The sequence below is a fragment of the Hirsutella rhossiliensis genome, assembly GCF_020360975.1.
Source record: "Hirsutella rhossiliensis strain HR02 chromosome Unknown scaffold00004, whole genome shotgun sequence".
Taxonomy (NCBI): Eukaryota; Fungi; Ascomycota; class Sordariomycetes; order Hypocreales; family Ophiocordycipitaceae; genus Hirsutella; species Hirsutella rhossiliensis.
In genome coordinates this window covers 5,320,581-5,337,604 of record NW_025408670.1, presented here as the reverse complement: position 1 = coordinate 5,337,604, position 17,024 = coordinate 5,320,581, and the positions used below count along the sequence as shown (strand labels likewise).

The 17,024-nt window shown below is 41.2% G+C and overlaps 3 protein-coding genes across 3 annotated transcripts; 1 reads left to right on the top strand and 2 right to left on the bottom strand.

The window, feature by feature from the left end:
• Nucleotides 1–6,323: 6,323 nt before the first annotated feature.
• Nucleotides 6,324–8,323, top strand: HRG_04878 (choline/Carnitine o-acyltransferase domain-containing protein; the record flags this gene model as incomplete). Its single annotated transcript, XM_044863349.1, has 3 exons — nt 6,324–6,363; nt 6,437–8,099; nt 8,197–8,323. 3 exons carry the CDS (start codon nt 6,324–6,326, stop codon nt 8,321–8,323), a joined length of 1,830 nt encoding a protein of 609 aa, XP_044721963.1.
• A 386-nt stretch (nt 8,324–8,709) lies between these two features.
• Nucleotides 8,710–10,515, bottom strand: HRG_04877 (adenylyl cyclase-associated protein; the record flags this gene model as incomplete). The annotated part of the gene is made up of 5 exons (XM_044863348.1): nt 8,710–9,153; nt 9,205–9,700; nt 9,755–10,062; nt 10,125–10,377; nt 10,469–10,515. 5 exons carry the CDS (start codon nt 10,513–10,515, stop codon nt 8,710–8,712), a joined length of 1,548 nt encoding a protein of 515 aa, XP_044721962.1.
• Nucleotides 10,516–11,014: 499 nt separating this feature from the next.
• Nucleotides 11,015–12,019, bottom strand: HRG_04876 (uncharacterized protein; the record flags this gene model as incomplete). The annotated part of the gene is made up of 1 exon (XM_044863347.1): nt 11,015–12,019. The coding sequence occupies one exon, from the start codon at nt 12,017–12,019 to the stop codon at nt 11,015–11,017; it is 1,005 nt and encodes a 334-aa protein (XP_044721961.1).
• Nucleotides 12,020–17,024: the final 5,005 nt, after the last annotated feature.

The window sequence follows — 17,024 nt, the reverse complement described above, 5'->3', positions numbered from 1 at the left end:
GATAGAAAGAGGCCCTTAGCCTACCTTTTCTCTATAGTACTAAGGAAGGAAGGGAAGCCCTTTTAACCTTCTTAGCTAAAATAGAGATAGGAACGGCTAAGTAGCTCGAAAAAGAGTAACCTAGGGGCCCTAGGGCCCTTAAGGGGGAAAAACACCGCGTAAGAGGAACTAGATTAACCTTTCTTTTATCTTTACCTTTATAGCTACCCTTTCCTTAATTAGTTATAAGCCCCTAGGCTCTATAGCTAGCTAAGACTACTAATAAGGGCCTAGGCCCCTATTAGCCTCGCTATAGCCCTAGAGGCTATATACGAGTAATAATATAAAAAAAAAAAAAAAAAAGAGCGTCTCTTTAAAGTTAAGGAGGAATTTACTAAAGGTCTACCTATTCCTTTACTTAAGGGTCTATAGCCTATCCTACGCCTTCTCTTACTCTTATACGTTACCGAACGTATATATAAGGTATTAAAAGAAGTCCTATAAGTCGCGTTTACCTCTAGGGCCGCCCTTATCCTAGAATCTAGAGATCCGCTATATTTAGGGCTTTAGTAGCGTATAAAGAAGCGAATACTACGCTATATTACGATAGCCGTTTAGGCCCTATTTCTCGTTTATTATAAACTTTATCTATAGCTAGCTAAGGAAGAAGTAAAAGGACTTAAGCTTACTATCCTAAGTCGGCTAAGGAAGCGGCTTCTATATTAGTAGTACCGCCGCCGTAACTAGTATTACTAAGGTTATAAGGGTTAACGCTAGTCTTATAGACGGCTCCCTCAGTATAGTAAGAACCTCGTTCTTCTCGCTAGCTATTGCGCTTTTAATCGCTTTTAGGATAGCTATAATACTTCCTATCTACTTAGGGGGTAGCGGGGTACTCCCTTAAAAAAGCGGTACCTTTTCTAAGGAGATATTTATTAGATCTATTAGTTAATAGCTTATACTATTACGGAGTAGGTAGAGGCGTATATATAGGTGCCGTTTATAGGATAATATTAATAAGCTATATAGAGCTCTTTTATACGCGGCTAGCCCGCCCTTATATATATAGGATCCGGCCCTCTATATATAACTATATAGCTTAGGCCCTAGCCTAAGCTTATTACCTATAATAGTTAAAGACTCTTATAATAATTAACTAAAACTTAACTTAAACTACCCTAGGAATAAGCTAACCTTATATTAGTATTTAATAACTAAGAGCTATAAGAAAAATAGATAAAAGCGCTAAGGAAAAATAAGGAATACTAAGTAGTATTTTAAGTAGTATATAAAAATAAGAGATCGCTAATATTAAAATAGTAACTAAAGGTATAGCTAAGTAAATATATAATTAATATTAAGAGATAGTTATACTTTTAAGATAAGCTATAAGTATTAAGGAGGCTAAAGTATAGTAAAGGAAAGGGGGCTAAGAAATAAGATATACTTTAAGTATAGATAGCTTAATAGATATATAACTTAATAGTAGTAAGATACTTTAAAAGAAAGGGGACCCTAGTAATATTAGCTTAAGAATTCTTTTAGCTTAGCTAGTCGGCGATAGTAAGGTAGCTTATCGCTAACTATAAACTATATAAGAGTAGGTATATATAGAAATAACTTTAAAAGGGACTTTTAAAGCCCTTATTACTACTATCTTAACTATTTATATACCTATTAATAGACTTTATAGTTAAACTACTATTAACTATAATAAAAGGTATAAAGTATATTTAAGTAATTATAGACTAGCTAATAAAGGTAGTAACGCTTAAAGTAATATTAATAATAAGGGTAGTAGTATATATAATAAGGTTCCTTTAAGCTTACTTTTACTTTTATAAGATACTAAGGTTATTTATATTAAATAAAAAGATAAACTAAATAAGAAGCTTTTAAAAAGAGTTTTATAAATAAATAAAAGTATAAAGGAAGTTAAGTTTAGTATACTACTTATAGATAAATAAGTTAACTAAGCGCGCGAACTAAAAAGTATAAGTATACCTTTAAGTATATATTTACTATAGCTAGGATAACTAAGGAGTATAGCTACTATATATATAAGCTATACTAAATAACTATATAGCGTTAATAATAAGTATAAGCTTATTCTTTATAATATATAAATATAATATTAATCTAGTTTAAATAGTAAGGGTAAAGGGGCCGCTAGCGCTAAAAGTAAGAGGGGTAAGGGAGCTCGCTTAAAAGATAAGAGAGGTAACTAACTTTTTATAAACTATTATTATTATAGTATAAGTAAAATAAAAGGAAATAGTAAACTAAAGGAAAGCTTTTATAAAGAGGTTTAAAGTAAGTAATAAAGTATAAGTATATAACTAACTAATTATATAAGAAGCTTAACTAGCTATATTAAAAGTATACTATAATAAAGGTAGTAAGCCTATATATAGTTAAGCTTAATATACTAAGGAGGGTATATAAAAAGCTTTATATAAAATTTCTTAGCTAAGCGGTAAAGAACCTACTACTTAAATAAGTAGTTAATAACTACTAACTACTATTAGTAATTAAGGAAGATAATAAGCTTAAGTATATTATTAAAGAAATCTAATAAGTATAGTAAAAGTAAAAAGGGAAGGGTAGATAGTAATAAGTATAAGAGATAGAAGCCTTAAAGGGATTTAAGAGATAATAAGGAAATATAAAGGAGAATAATAAAGGAAAGGTAAAAGAAAGGGACTAAAAAGAAGGTAAAAGATAAAGAAAGGAAAATAAAAGATAAAAAAGAAAAAAAGAAAAAAAACTAAGAGTTAAAGGACGCTTATTAAATAATAAGAAAAGAATAAAGAAGAACTATAGTATTAAAGGGAAATAATAATAATAAATTAAAAGATATATATAAGATAGATAGTAATAAAAGATAGATAAGGATAAGGATAAAGGTAGGATATAATAAGATAAAATATAGAAATAATAAGATATACTAAGGATACTAACTTAATTTTAACTAACTATAAACGCTTTTTAATTACCGCTTAATTACTCTAAGATATTAATATATATCTAGGCTTAGTATATAAATATAGCGGCGTAGGTAAGCTTAATATACTAAAATAATAGTTAAAGATAAATAGTAAGATAAAGTTAAAAGGGAAATAAAGTATATATATAAGGGTCGCTTTAATAGTTATTAAACGTCCTTTAAGATATATAGTCTTAGAGAGCATTAATAATAGCGATTATATCCTTAGTATACTATTATTATATTAGCGTCTTATTAAATAAAGTTAAAGGAAAGTAATAAATAAAAAGGTAGTATAATTTAATATAAGTATAAGTAAAGTAGTTATAAGTATATAGCGACGCTTAATTTTAATAAGTACTATACTATATCTTAACGTTTAGTAATATTATTTAGCCTATATAGGTAAGATAAAGTAGCCGCTATATAGTAGTACTATAGGTTACGCTACGTTTACTAAGAGATATAGGTAAACGCGTTAACTAGCGCGAGGGCGGTAAAGTATAGTCGCTTAGCGTACTAAGAGGCAGGGTACCGCTACGCTAAGTAGAGAAGCCGGCGGGTATACGAGGGCCTATAATAGTTATAATATAGCGCGGCGTAGTAATAAAAGTTAGGTAAAGTAAGGGCGCGCGCGTAGAAAGAGTAAAGCTTAAAAAAGGAAAAAGAAAGGAAGAGGGAGAGGGGAAAGAAGAGGGGTATTTATAAATAGCGGGGTATATATATAGTTAGTAAGGTATAAGGGTATATACGCGGAAGAGGGAGGGATAGGACGGAATAGGTATATAAATAGGCGGTATATAAAGGGATAGGGCGAGCGTAAGGTAAAAGGAAGCGACCGCGTATACTAAGGAAAAAGGAAAAGGTAATAATAAAAAGGTAGTAAGAAAGGAATAAAAGTACTACTAATAAAAGGGGGAGAGTAAGGGTAGTATTATAAGCTATACTTATAGAAAGCTAAGGTTATACTATAGCGACTATACTAAAGTCGGGCTAAAGTAAACCTATCCTTTTAGCTATATAAAGACCGTACTAAGGTTATAGGCCTTATAATATATAGCTATACTATAGATATAAGCTACGTTAGCTATAGTAGTAAGAAAACCTTATATAGCTTAGCTAGCCGTAAATAACCTTATAGCGTAAGTAGCGGTAGCGCTTTATAAAGGAGCTTTATATAGCTTATAGTAAAGTAAGTAGCTTAAGATAACGGTTTCGAGCTAGGGATATATTTATACTTATTTTATAGTATAATTTAATAGTTAAAAAGCTCGCCCTATATTACTTACTAAGGCTTTAAAGCTAGGTAGCTAAGATTATAAAGTTAACGTAAGCTATTAAGGGCCGCTAGCGGTAATAAGCAGCTAATAAAAATAAGAAAGGGATATAACTAGTATAATATAGCGATTTATATAGGCCCGCGTTATTAAGACTTTTATTATAGCTTTATTTACTAGTAAAATTATATACCTTTTATAGCGGGCTATCTTAATTAGCTAGTATCCTTACCTATAACCTTAGTATAGTCTTTACGTAGCTAAAGGGATATATAAGTAGGGCTTAACCTAAACTTAGGCTAAATAGTACTTAAATATAGGTCGAGCTAAGGACTAAGGAAAATAAATAACTATCGCGACTAAGATAGAGTTTTCCTCCTTTTCCCTTAGCTTTAGATAAATAATTATTTAGCCCTATACTACTATACTAAGTATACGCTAGCCCTTAATAGTAATATACTATTATATAAATAGTAGTACTCTCTTTATTTAGCTAAGAGTCCTTTAAAATCCCTTCTTTTAATTAACTATATTATATCTTAGTTATTAAAGAAAAATCTTAAGTATCTTAAAGTACTTATTTTATACGTTACGCTTACCTTACGCGGGGGTAAACCTATATAGTAGGGCCCCTCCCTAAGGGGGGCCCCTCCCTTACTAGCTCGGGCGCTTAAGTATATTATTTTATAGTTAAAGCTATCTAAGGGTTTTTAGGGATTTTTCGCTTAAAAATTAATAAAAAAATAGTACTTATAAGATATTAATATAAGATATTAAAGTACCTAACCTTTACTAATATTAGCTAAATAGAGATTTAGTCTTAAGTAAATAGTAATACTTTTTTCTTTTAATATAAATTATATATTTTTATTACTAGCTTTATTTATTATATAATATATTAAAAGATAGATATTAATAAATTAAAAATATATATTAATAATCTTAGTAATTTATTTTTAATATAAAAATAAATAGCTATTTATAGTATTATAGAAACATAGTATATTTTAACCCTTACTTTTTATACCGACCGGAACTTTTATTACCCTATTATCCTCGGCAGTCCGCGTAGCTAAATATCAGGGGTTATGCACGGCGAACCTATGCATATACCTAACTAAGTGCGACGTCATCTAACATGAAGGTTGAGATGATGACAGGTACTGTACGTGACCGTAGGCCATGCTTGTCATCGTTCCCCCTGTTGCTAACTAACCTCGGCTGTTGAGATGCTGTATGTACTATACAGTACATATCTGAAAGCCCCACCAGACCCTGCAGAACAAGCGAGCATGTGCTTCCCGGTGCATGCTCCTGCGGCGGGTCCATCTTTGATCTTTGGGACCTTGGTCACACTGCCTACCTTGGTGCAGCACGCATTGCAAGTCAGCTAGGTGCTCCTACAGCACCTAGTGTTTATGCAGATGTATGCATGTCAAGTTTGGAGATGTGTCTCCCGCGAGTAGATTGAGGGCCGCTGGTGGTTTCTAGCGGTCGAGGTCGAGAAGTCCCGGCCGGATCAGGCAAGCACCTCGGACGAAGAAGATAGATACGTATGTACCCACCTGGGCAGGTAGATAACAGGTACAGGTACCTGGTACCCAGCCCACGTTACCGTGACGTGCTGTACCTCGGAAGCTGGAGGCGGCCGGCATACGTCGGCACCCCCGGCCCTCCGTGGCTCAGAAGCCGACAACTTCCCGACAAATGACCAGCTTTTGCACATCCGAGGTGCTTCTGTCCAATCCGCAGCTTCTCCTCCCCGTCCATTATCTCGCGCAGCGGCTCTGATACTTCTTCTTGCCTCTCTCCCTCGACATTCTGCCTTGTGCAATCGTCAGCCAGCCACCGACGGTCGACTTGGGCAGATCATCACCCACCCACCACACCGCTCACCAGCTACGCTGCCGTCGCTGTGTACAGAGAGTCCCGGTTTCCCATCAAGCCTGCCATGTTGACGTCCGCCGCACGCTCTCACGCATTGAGGATAAGCTTTCGACGAACCAAGACGCCGCCAGTTTGTCGCCTTCCCCCAAACGCCCCATCAGCAGGACTGACCACGGCGACAGCTCATTGCCGCCATGGCCCCAGTCAAACGCAACAACAGCTCACTACCTCCAGGTACGGTCCTCCCACCCATCCCCCTCTCCTTTCCGCGGCTGGCAGCAGCAACTGACTGGTCGCATCCCGCTAGGCTACGTCGAGGACAAGTCCAGAGGTCCTACGCTGAGATTCCAGGACTCTCTGCCTCGCCTGCCCGTCCCCACGCTCGAGGAGACCGCAAAGAGATACCTCAAGTCCCTCCATCCCCTCTTGTCCACCATCGAGTTCGAGGCCAGCTCCAAGGCCGTGGCCGAATTCGTCAAGCCTGGCGGCGCTGGGACCAAGTTGCAGGAAAGGCTCGTCGCCAGGCGTGAGGATCCCGCCACCAAGAACTGGATATACGACTGGTGGAACGAGGCGGCCTACCTGGCCTATCGTGATCCCGTCGTGCCATACGTCAGCTACTTCTATTCACACCGCGATGATCGCAAACGCCGCCAGCCGGCCAAGCGAGCCGCCGCCATCACCTCTGCAGTCCTCGACTTCAAGAAGCTCGTGGATGGCGGTACGCTCGAGCCTGAGTATATGAAGAAGCTGCCCATCTGCATGGATAGCTACAAGTGGATGTTCAACGCCTCTCGCGTCGCTGCCCGCCCCGCCGACTATCCCGTTAAGTTTTCTCCCAACCACCACAAGCACTTTATCGTCATCCGCAAGAATCAATTCTTTCGGGTTCCTCATGAAGTCGGAGGCACGCAGCTCAATCCCTCGGAGCTCGAAATGCAGTTCAATCGCATCTTGGAGGTCGCTCAGCGCGTCCCCGCCGTGGGCATCTTGACTTCGGAGAACCGTGATGTGTGGGCCGACGCTCGCCAGCTCCTTCTCCAGGCCGGACCCAGAAACAAGGCTGCCCTCGAGGCCATCGAGTCCGCCTCTTTTATTGTCTGCCTCGACAATGCCGCCCCCGTCACGCTGGAGGAACGTGCCCATCAGTATTGGCACGGCGATGGCGCCAACCGCTGGTTCGACAAGCCCCTGCAGTTCATTGTCAACGACAATGGCACTTCGGGCTTCATGGGTGAGCACTCCATGATGGACGGCACCCCGACGCACCGCTTGAACGACTACGTCAATAATCTCATATTCGGCAACAAGATCGACTTGTCCGACCGCGCTCTCCGTTCCGACTTACCCGAGCCAGAGCTGGTACAGTTTGATGTCTCCCCCCAGGTCCAGGCCGAGATTGACCGCGCCACCAAAGACTTTCACCACGTCATCAATCAGCACGAGCTGGCCGTCCAGGCTTATCAAGGCTACGGAAAGGGCCTGATCAAACAATTCAGGTGCTCTCCTGATGCCTATGTGCAGATGATTATCCAGCTAGCCTACTTCAAGATGTACGGAAAGAATCGTCCGACATACGAGTCGGCGGCCACTCGCCGCTTCCAGCTTGGCCGTACGGAAACATGCAGGAGCGTTTCAGACGAGTCGGTGGCATGGTGCGCCGCCATGGCAGATCCCTCGCTGGACGAGAAAACAAAGGTGGCCCTCTTCCGCAAGGCCATCGACGCCCACATCGAGTACATTACCGCCGCGTCCGACGGCAAAGGTGTTGACCGGCATCTCTTTGGCCTCAAGAAGCTCCTCAAGCCCGGTGAAGAGCTCCCCGCCATTTACATGGACCGGGCCTATGGCTACTCAAGCTCCTGGTACCTGTCTACGTCGCAGCTCAGCTCCGAGTACTTCAATGGATATGGATGGAGTCAGGTCATTGACAGCGGCTTTGGCATCGCCTACATGATCAATGAGAGCAGGTACGTGGGGTCGGCGCCGCAAACGGGACCGAACTCATCAGCCATCTTACCGCCCCCGCTCCCGTTTGCAGTCAACAGTGGCTGACCAAGCTCGCAGCATCAACTTCAATATCGTCTCCAAATGCCTGGGTAGCCAACGAATGAGCTACTTCCTAGCTGAGGCAGCCAGCGAGATGCGTGATCTCCTGACGCCTACCCTGGCCCCGCTCAAGGCCAAGCTCTGATCTCTGGTGAGCACGAGCTCGAAGGGGTTTTTGAGTTTAGGTCACGGCTGTCAGTATGACGAGTCAAGGTTATTTGTCTCGTAGCTGGTCTACCTGCGGTGGTTGATCGGGTGTCTTGCTATGACAATTGAGTCCAAGGAGTGGCCCTTGTCGCTTGCAGAAGCGTGTCTGAGCATCAACGAGGGCCAGAAAGCATTTGGGCATCCATGTGGAGTCTGAACCGTTAAGAAGCGCGGGTCAGTCGCAATCTTTGACTATGACGGATTGGATGTCTGGCAATACGTCCGGCATAGCTGGCCCTGCAACTGTTTCTGACTTATCGCCGCAAGAATTCGTCACTTCGCCCATCCCAATCTTATGCATTGCGTGGTTCGTGGTTCCCGAGACTATCCAGCGTGAGCCACAATCTCGTTCACCAAAACCCCTTTTTCTTCGTCGTAATATGAGCATATCTGCGACGGCAATGGCACTTCCTTGAAGTCGTCGTCTGGTCCGGATACAACGTTTAGGTTTATGCCGTCCGACTTGCTCGTGAAGAGCTTTGTACCAGTGCTCTCCTTGCTGAAGTAGATTTGAGCGCCGTCGACCTGATCCAGCATAACAGTGGGGATGGTGCCAAGGACTTGTAACGCAAAGTTTCGAACCTTGACGGCGTCCACGGTCGAGACTAGGGTATCGACCACGAGAGAGAGCCGAGACGAGTTCTCGACAGTGACCTGGTTGGCCTTACCCTTGATTATAATAGTTGTCTTGTTGCAGCTACTGATGAGCACCGACTGTGCCAACGAAGCCTCAACCTCGACAGGCTGGGGTTGCCCGTCATAATTTTCCTGCCTAGGTCAGCTTGCTCGTCGTGGCGTCGTCTTAACGGGGTGGCATACAATTGTCCACTTGTTCCCCTCTAGAGCTTTTTTGGAAGGCTTCTTAACACGCATGCTCTCAGGTTTGGGCTTTTTGCCTGGGGCGGGGCTTTTTGCTCGGGCGGGTGACTGCCGATCCGCGACGGTTGATCCAGCACGGAGAGAAGGATTTTTGTGCGTCATCTCTGACCTGTCGACCTTTCGCAAGCCCTCTGTGACGGCCGCACCCTTGTTCAACTCCGAGAAGACTGCCTCGAGTCCTCCGGAAGATGGCGCAGCCCGGGACGTTTCCGTCTGGACGTCCAAGACTGGAGGCGGCCCCGGCGGAGGCGGCGGCGGCGGGGCACCACCGGAATTGATAGGACCTGAGGTCGCCGACAAGGCTTTGGCCACGTCCAGCGCTGGCTCTCCTTGTGCGTTCCATGAGACACCGGAGGGAAAGTATTGCCGAACATACGCGGCAAGGTCGCGGAAGAGCTGGTAGAATGAGTGAACCCAATCAGTTTGCTTGGGGTCCCTGATTTGGCGAGTTAGCCAAGTAGGTGACAGGTATTGACAAGGTATGCCTTGCCTATCTTTGTGCTCCTTAAGCACTCTGTTTCCGAAGAACTGGGCAGAGCCAAGGCATTCGTCGACATGCTTGTAGGGGCGGTTATCGACAGTGACCCATGCCAGCATCATGATGCCATCGGCGACGGCGCTCAGCTGCGGCTGCATAGGGTCGGATCGATTTGATTCCTTGAGATCGGTGACAGCTTCGAGGGCTTCGTTGGTTGGCTTCAGGAGGTTCTGGTATGCGTCGAGGTCCGGCTTGGCAGCCCTGGTTGTTATGAGAAGAAATCTGCGTTGTTCCTGGAAACCCTTTACAACCTCAGCGGCCTAGATTTCGGGTGCAGTCGTTAGCTCGGAGCTGGGAAGTGCAGCATGGAAGCCACACGGACCTGCTGTGCAACCACGCCTCCCAATTGCTTGCTGAGCTTGGCGTATTTGTCGACCGAGGAGCTGAGCAAAACATCAAACTCATCAATGGATTCGGGAAGCGGCTCGGAGGTGGACGGTTTGGAGCCAGGGGGGCCTTTGGTGGCGGTGGAAGTATTGGGTGCCGAGGCGGCGGACTGGTCCAGAGCGGACACGTCCTCGGGGAGGTCGGTCGAGGTAGCTATGTCCTCGAGGCGAGACGTCGCAGCCTCGAGCCTGGGAAGGATATCAGCACATGTGGTGGACGAAGGTGCAGCAGGGCGCAGCTGCTGGCAGGGCAGGGACAGATGAGGGGGTCTGTCGTTACCGCTTGATGAGCGTTGTGAGGCTATTCATGGTGTTGGGCACGGCCATGATGGAAGCTCTTGAGATGAGACCAGGTGCAGGCAGACTCGGAAGTAGAAGGACAGCGTCGTCGTCGTCGTCGTCGTCGTCGCAGGGAAGCAGTCAACCGAGATGAATGCGGAAACTACCTAGCAAGGATATATGGTACAGTACGTACGTGATGAGACGCCAGTGTATTTCTGTGGTAACGATTCCCGCAAGAATGCGTTGTACTGTACTCGGTACCTGCATACAGTATAGGCGGGGGTCGAGGGCTCGCTGGTTGAGCAGAAGCGTTAACGATTCAGTACTGTATCTCGATACAACATTCCTAAGCCGGTACAGACCCGGTGAAAGAAGGTACCAACTTATGAACAGTAAGGGTATTAAGTTAGGTGTAGCAAAGATGTTTTAATATTGCAATAACATCATATCATTCAAGCTTCAATGAATAAAATTACATAATATTCAAAGTGAGTTTTTGATCTAAATCTATTATGGTACGGTGCGGGTGCAGGTTGACATTAAATTATGTCGAGTTATCTACCCCCCAATCGATAACCTCGGCCTGGTTCCCTTTGCCCTCCATCACTGCCTCTAGCTTATCCTCAACAGTAACCCACCCTTGACGTTTCTGAGAAATGGCGTAGCGAATCGGATCTCTCCATTCCAACCACCATATGTCTTCACTTTGGATGACGCATCTGCGGCCCTGCTCACCATTCTTCAGCGTGGCAAAGGGCCAGACTGCCTTGACGACCTCGTACTTGTTCCTGCCAGAAAAGAGGGTGGTGACACTTGTGACGAATGGATTGAACCTATCTGGGCTTTGGACAAGGACGCGACTGTGAGCAACGAGAAATTTCACGTCGACATTGCCACGATACTTGGCCGAGGCGACCAGGCTGCGCAGCTGGCCCTCGATCCAGGACACATCGAGATTTGCCACGACGCGGTCGAGCGCAAACGACTTGACCGTGGCAGTGTCTTGGACGAAGCGGTGGCACCATTCGTCTAGGCCGCCTCCGCCTACCTGGGGTAGAACGTCGGGGCGTATGCCGCCGCGGTATGCCACCTCGCCATCGCCGACGCAGTGAAGGTATTCGATGCGTTGTAGATGATCGTCGGGAATAAGCAGGCTCATGAGGTTGAGCTTGATGTCGAAGTCCACCCTGCGACCCCGGGTGCCACGGACCTGGATCTGAGGCTTCGGCGGCACCGTCGCCTGCGCACGGACCAGTGCCGCGAGCGTCGCCGCGTTGGTCGACAAGTACTCGGCCTTGGAGGACAAGGTTGTGGCGTCGCTCGACAGCTTAAAGAGCGGGGGAGAATAGAGCCGGTAGTCGAGTCGGGGTAGACCTGGGTATTGGGCGGGACCTTTGACGGATGCGCCATCAAGCTGTTGCTGCTGCCGCTCTGTACTAGTGGCGGTAGACGGGCCCGAGTAGGGCGGAGGCGTCATCGGCTGTCTCGGTTCGATCGCCGCCGGCCCCGGGGACCCAGTTAGCGATCTAGACAGTCTCATCTTCTCCATGATTAGGGACTGGAGCCAACGACGACTGCTCCGTCTATCTCGAATGAGCGTTGTACGAGAAAGTGTACTTTATAGTCTAATACCGTTATTATGTCCGTCTAAGTAAAAATAGGACGTGATGCCGCTGCTTAAAGCGTTATAGTAAGTCAGCACACCTAGCTTCCGGCACCCCCTACTTCCGGCACCTCCCCACATCACCATCGCGTTGACTACCTACTATATCGTGACCGCGTTTTCTCGTGCATCTCTTATTTAATAATTATAAAATAAATATTATTCGAATTAGCGATGCCTTATCTTTCTAAATATACCAAAAACCAGCTCTAAGAAGCGCTCGAAGCTATTAATAATAGTATACCTTAGCTCTAAGCTAGTCGTAAGTAAGGTATTCTAAGAATAACCCTTTAGACGCGTTTTAAAGGAGCCCTACCTATAAAGGAGGCAAAAGAGGCATCTTAAAGGCTTAGTTAAGAGCAGGAAAAACACCTCTATAAATAGGTTCTTACCTAAGCGGCCCTTAGGCTGCCTCTAACGTATTATTAACTTAGGGAATTCGCCGGCCGTATTATCGTAGCTAGTAGAGACCCCCGCCCGCTTAGAAAATACTAGGTTTCGAGCTTTTTAACCTAAAACCTAGAGATTAGTACGATTAAAGGTAAATCTCTTAATTCTACTTATATTAACGGCGCCTCTATTAGCGGGATTAAGGAATAGTTTAATTACTTAAGCTACCGGCTATATAGGTAATCCTATTAATATTACGCTTTAATATAAACGAAATAGGTATCTTTAAGGGCCTTAGCTATAACGGGCTAGTACTAAGGAGCATAGAAAAAAAGGAGGCTATTAAGAAGTAGCTTAGATCGCGTTATTAAACTATAATCGTTAAATATATCTCTATAACGGGCTAGGCCTTAACCCCCCTTATAATCTTTAAGTGCTAGGACCTTTAATAGTAATAGTTCCCTAGCAAACTTAATTTTCTAAAGGATTAGGACTTCGTTACTTCCTTAAAAGGCTAGATAAGCGATTCTATTACTATTTAATAGCTTAAGTAGGTATTTATCCCTTAAATAAGGCGCTACTTATAAGGGAACGTTCTCCTTATCGTTAATAGCTATAGGAGCTATTAGACTGACGATTTTATATATAAATGCTTTAAGAATTATATTTATCTTCTTTTTCTACTAGTATACTCCTCCTATATTCTTTAACCTCTTAATATCTTAGTTTTCTCGCCGATTAAAGCTACCTATTAATATTAGCTTAAAAATTTATATCTTTTAATAATATAGCGCTAATTAATAAGGCTACCTTCCCTAAGTATATTATTAAGCTGAGTAGGCTAGTCTAACTAAAAAGAATATTAAGGGCGGGTAGCGTAGGTTAGGACTATAGCTAGTTAATATAGTAAAGCCCTTACTAAGCTAGTTCGTTTTACTATAGCTATTAACGCTATTAACGCTATTAAAAAGAAAGAATTCTAGTACCCTAGCTATTTATAATGCCCTTAAAACGCTTAAACGATTATAAGAAGTCTATCGCCTTATTATAGGGCTAGAAAACCGCGGTTAAGTTAACCGTACGATCTAACTACTCTTTAGTAAGGTTAGCTATAGCCTTAATAAGTAAAATTAGTAGCTTATAGCCTCCTAGCTTTAAATATAGTAGCTAGAGTATTAATTATATTGTTTATAGCCTTAAAAATAAAAAAAGGTCTCTTAGGACCTTAATAGGCGGTTTATATAAATTAAATAAGTTATAAAGATAAAGAAATAGCTTAAGCGTACGCTTAAGCTAGCTACCGCCGCTATAGCTAGTTAGAACATAGGATTTAAAGCTCTTTATAATAGCTAGTAGCTAGAGTAGCTAGAAATACTAAATTTAATTATTATAATATTAAAATATAGCTTTAATTACGTTTAGAATATACTTACCTTAGTACTATAAAGGGTACTAAAAGTAAGGGGTGCTAAAAGCTAGGTATACTAACTTAATAAGTTTTTTTTTTATATTATTACTTATATATAGCTTCTAGGGCTATAGTAAGGCTAGTAAGCGAGGGCCCTTTATTAATAGTCCTAGCTAATTATATAACCTTATAGCTTATAATTAAAAGTAATACTATTTATATAAAGATATATTACTATTTATATAAAGTAATACTATTTATATAAAGATATATCGCTATTTATATAAAGGCCTTATTTTTAAGATATATACCGATACTAGCCCGCCCTACCTATTTATACCGCGTCTATATAGTAGGTAGTAGTACCGCTTAAACGCCCGCGCCCCCGCCCGCCTATATATATATATATATAAGAGGTAATAAAGGCTATATAATATATACCTCTTAATTCGCTTAAATAATATATTTCTAGGCCTTAAGCTTAAAGTTATAATAATCGGCCTATTAATTAATCTAGCTCCTTCTCTAGCCCTTATAGCTATATATAGGCGGCGGCGGCGCCGCTTTAATTATAAACTACTTAACGATCCCTCTAACGCTTAACGAAGCCGGCTGCCTTAATAAAGCCGGCGGCGCGCCCCTCTTACTACGTCCTCCTCTTAATCCCCTTCCCCTTATATTTCCTCGTATAGTCGATCCTTATTATAACGCTATAAGAGATCATAGACTATAGCTAAGTTCGTTAATTTTATTATACCCCCGGCGCCTTTAAATACTTACGTTAATCCGCCTTAAGCTAGCCTAACTTAAATTAGGTAGCTATTATAATACCGTTCCTATAAAGGAACCCGGTAAAGGCAGCTTATTATTATAGGGCTAGCTATATATAACTATAATAATATTAGGATCGCGGATTTATAGTAATAGCTCGTTAAGGTCCTAGAGGTAGTAATTAATATAAAAACTACTATTAAAGAGGGGGGTCTTTACTAATAGCTTTTTAAGCTACTATTATACTAAAATATTATACTTTTAAGCTTTAACTTAGCTTAAAAGAGTAAAGCTATTTATATAACGCCCTTTTACTATTAGTATAATAGACTTATTTTTTTAATATATACCTACGCTAGGCCCTTATACTACTTATACCGCGTCCGCCCTAGTAAGTACCTATACCTTTTAAATGCCCTTATCTATATATATATATATACTTTATACCCCTTTTACTAGTATAGCTATAGCTATATAACGCGTCTGCTTAATTCGCTTAAATAATATATTTCTAGCCTTAAGTTAATATTATAATAGCCTACTAATTAACCTAGCTATAGCTGCCGCCGCTACCGCCGCCGCTGCCCTTATAGCTATATAGCCGCCGCCGCCGCCGCCGGTAGCACCTACTTAATAGCTTACTACTTAACGATCCCTTTAACGCCCGACGAAGCAGCCGGCTACGACGATGCCGCCGGCTATAACGAGGCTATAGGTATGCCCCTCTAGCTATATCCTCTTCTTAATCCCCTTCCCTTAGTATTTCCTTAGGCGGGCAATCGTTATTAGGACGCTATAAGGGACTAAGGGCTCTAGCTTAGCTTATCGATCTTATCTTAGCCCTAGTACTATCGTATACTTACGTTAAAGCGCCTCGAGCTACCCCTTAAATTAGGCAGCCGCCGTAATACCTTTATCGCTACTATTACCGCTACTATTACTTTTACTAGCATAGTAGCCGCTACTATTATAACTTACGATATACTAGCTATAAGCGAGCTAGGTATAAGTAACTTTACGTTATAGGGCTAGCCTTATATAACTATAATAATATTAGGATTATAGATTTAAAGTAATAGCTTATTAAGGTCTTAGTAGTAAGAATTAATAAGAAACCTATTAAAAAGGGGGGGGGGTATTATTAATAGCTTCTTAAGCTACTATTATAAAAGAATATTAGCCTTATTAAATATTAAGCTAGCTTAAAGGCGTTTAAGGATAATATAAGTATAAGGTAGCCTAAATTAATATATAAAGTTCTTACTATAAAGCTATAATAGCGTTAACTCTTATATAGATAAGGGTATCGCGGCTATAATAAGCTAGTACTATATAATAAAAAGGTTAACTACTTAGTATATAACTATAATATTAATATCCTTAAGCTACTACTAGCTAAGAAAGAGATACTATTATTATATTACTTACTATAAAGCTATTTATAAGTATAAGATTTCCTTATTTCTAATTATTTAAACGAGGGTATTATAAAGGTATAAGAGGTTAGCTATACCTATAAGTAAATATAACTTTATATCCTTATAAGTAGTCTTAACCGGGCTATTAACCTATTAACTAAAGTTATAATAGTAATAAATATAGTACTAAGCCTACTACTCTTATAAGGGTATATATTCGTTTAAGATATAGGTTATAATATAGCCTTAGTATTATTTAAAGACTTTATTAAGCCGCTACTATAACTTAAAGAAATCCGCCTTTATATATATAAAGATAACGCGCCGCTAGGTAAGTAATATACCCTTATAATTATAGTTAAGATCCCTATTAAGGTTAAGCTTTAATTTAATATTATTATCTACCTTATTAGCTATAGCCTCTTAGGTAAGGATTACCTTAGCCTTTAAAGGTATCTTAAGATTTAAAGGATTTTCGTTACTATTAAGATTTATAGTATCTTTCTAGTAAGACTAGATTTATACCTAAATATTACCGCTAGTATAAAAGATATATAGCTATTACTATATATAAAAGAAGATACTTAAAGAGCCTTCTTTAATATAGCTTTTTTATTAGTAACTATAATACTAAGCTCTTTTATCTTAACCTTAATATAAAGATTATTAAGGGATTCTAAGAGCTATTAATAGCCCTCTTCCTAAGTTAGCTTCCTAGTTAAATATAGTAATATAACGGTAAATAAACTAAATATAGTACTAAGGAGAACTAAGGATATAAAAATAATATAGGTAAGAAACTAGGGCCTATAAAAGAGATAATAAATAAAGAGGTAAGAGGAGATAAGAATAAAACTATAGGGGGAGGGCAGGTATATATATACGCGAGCTAGGCGCGCGTAAT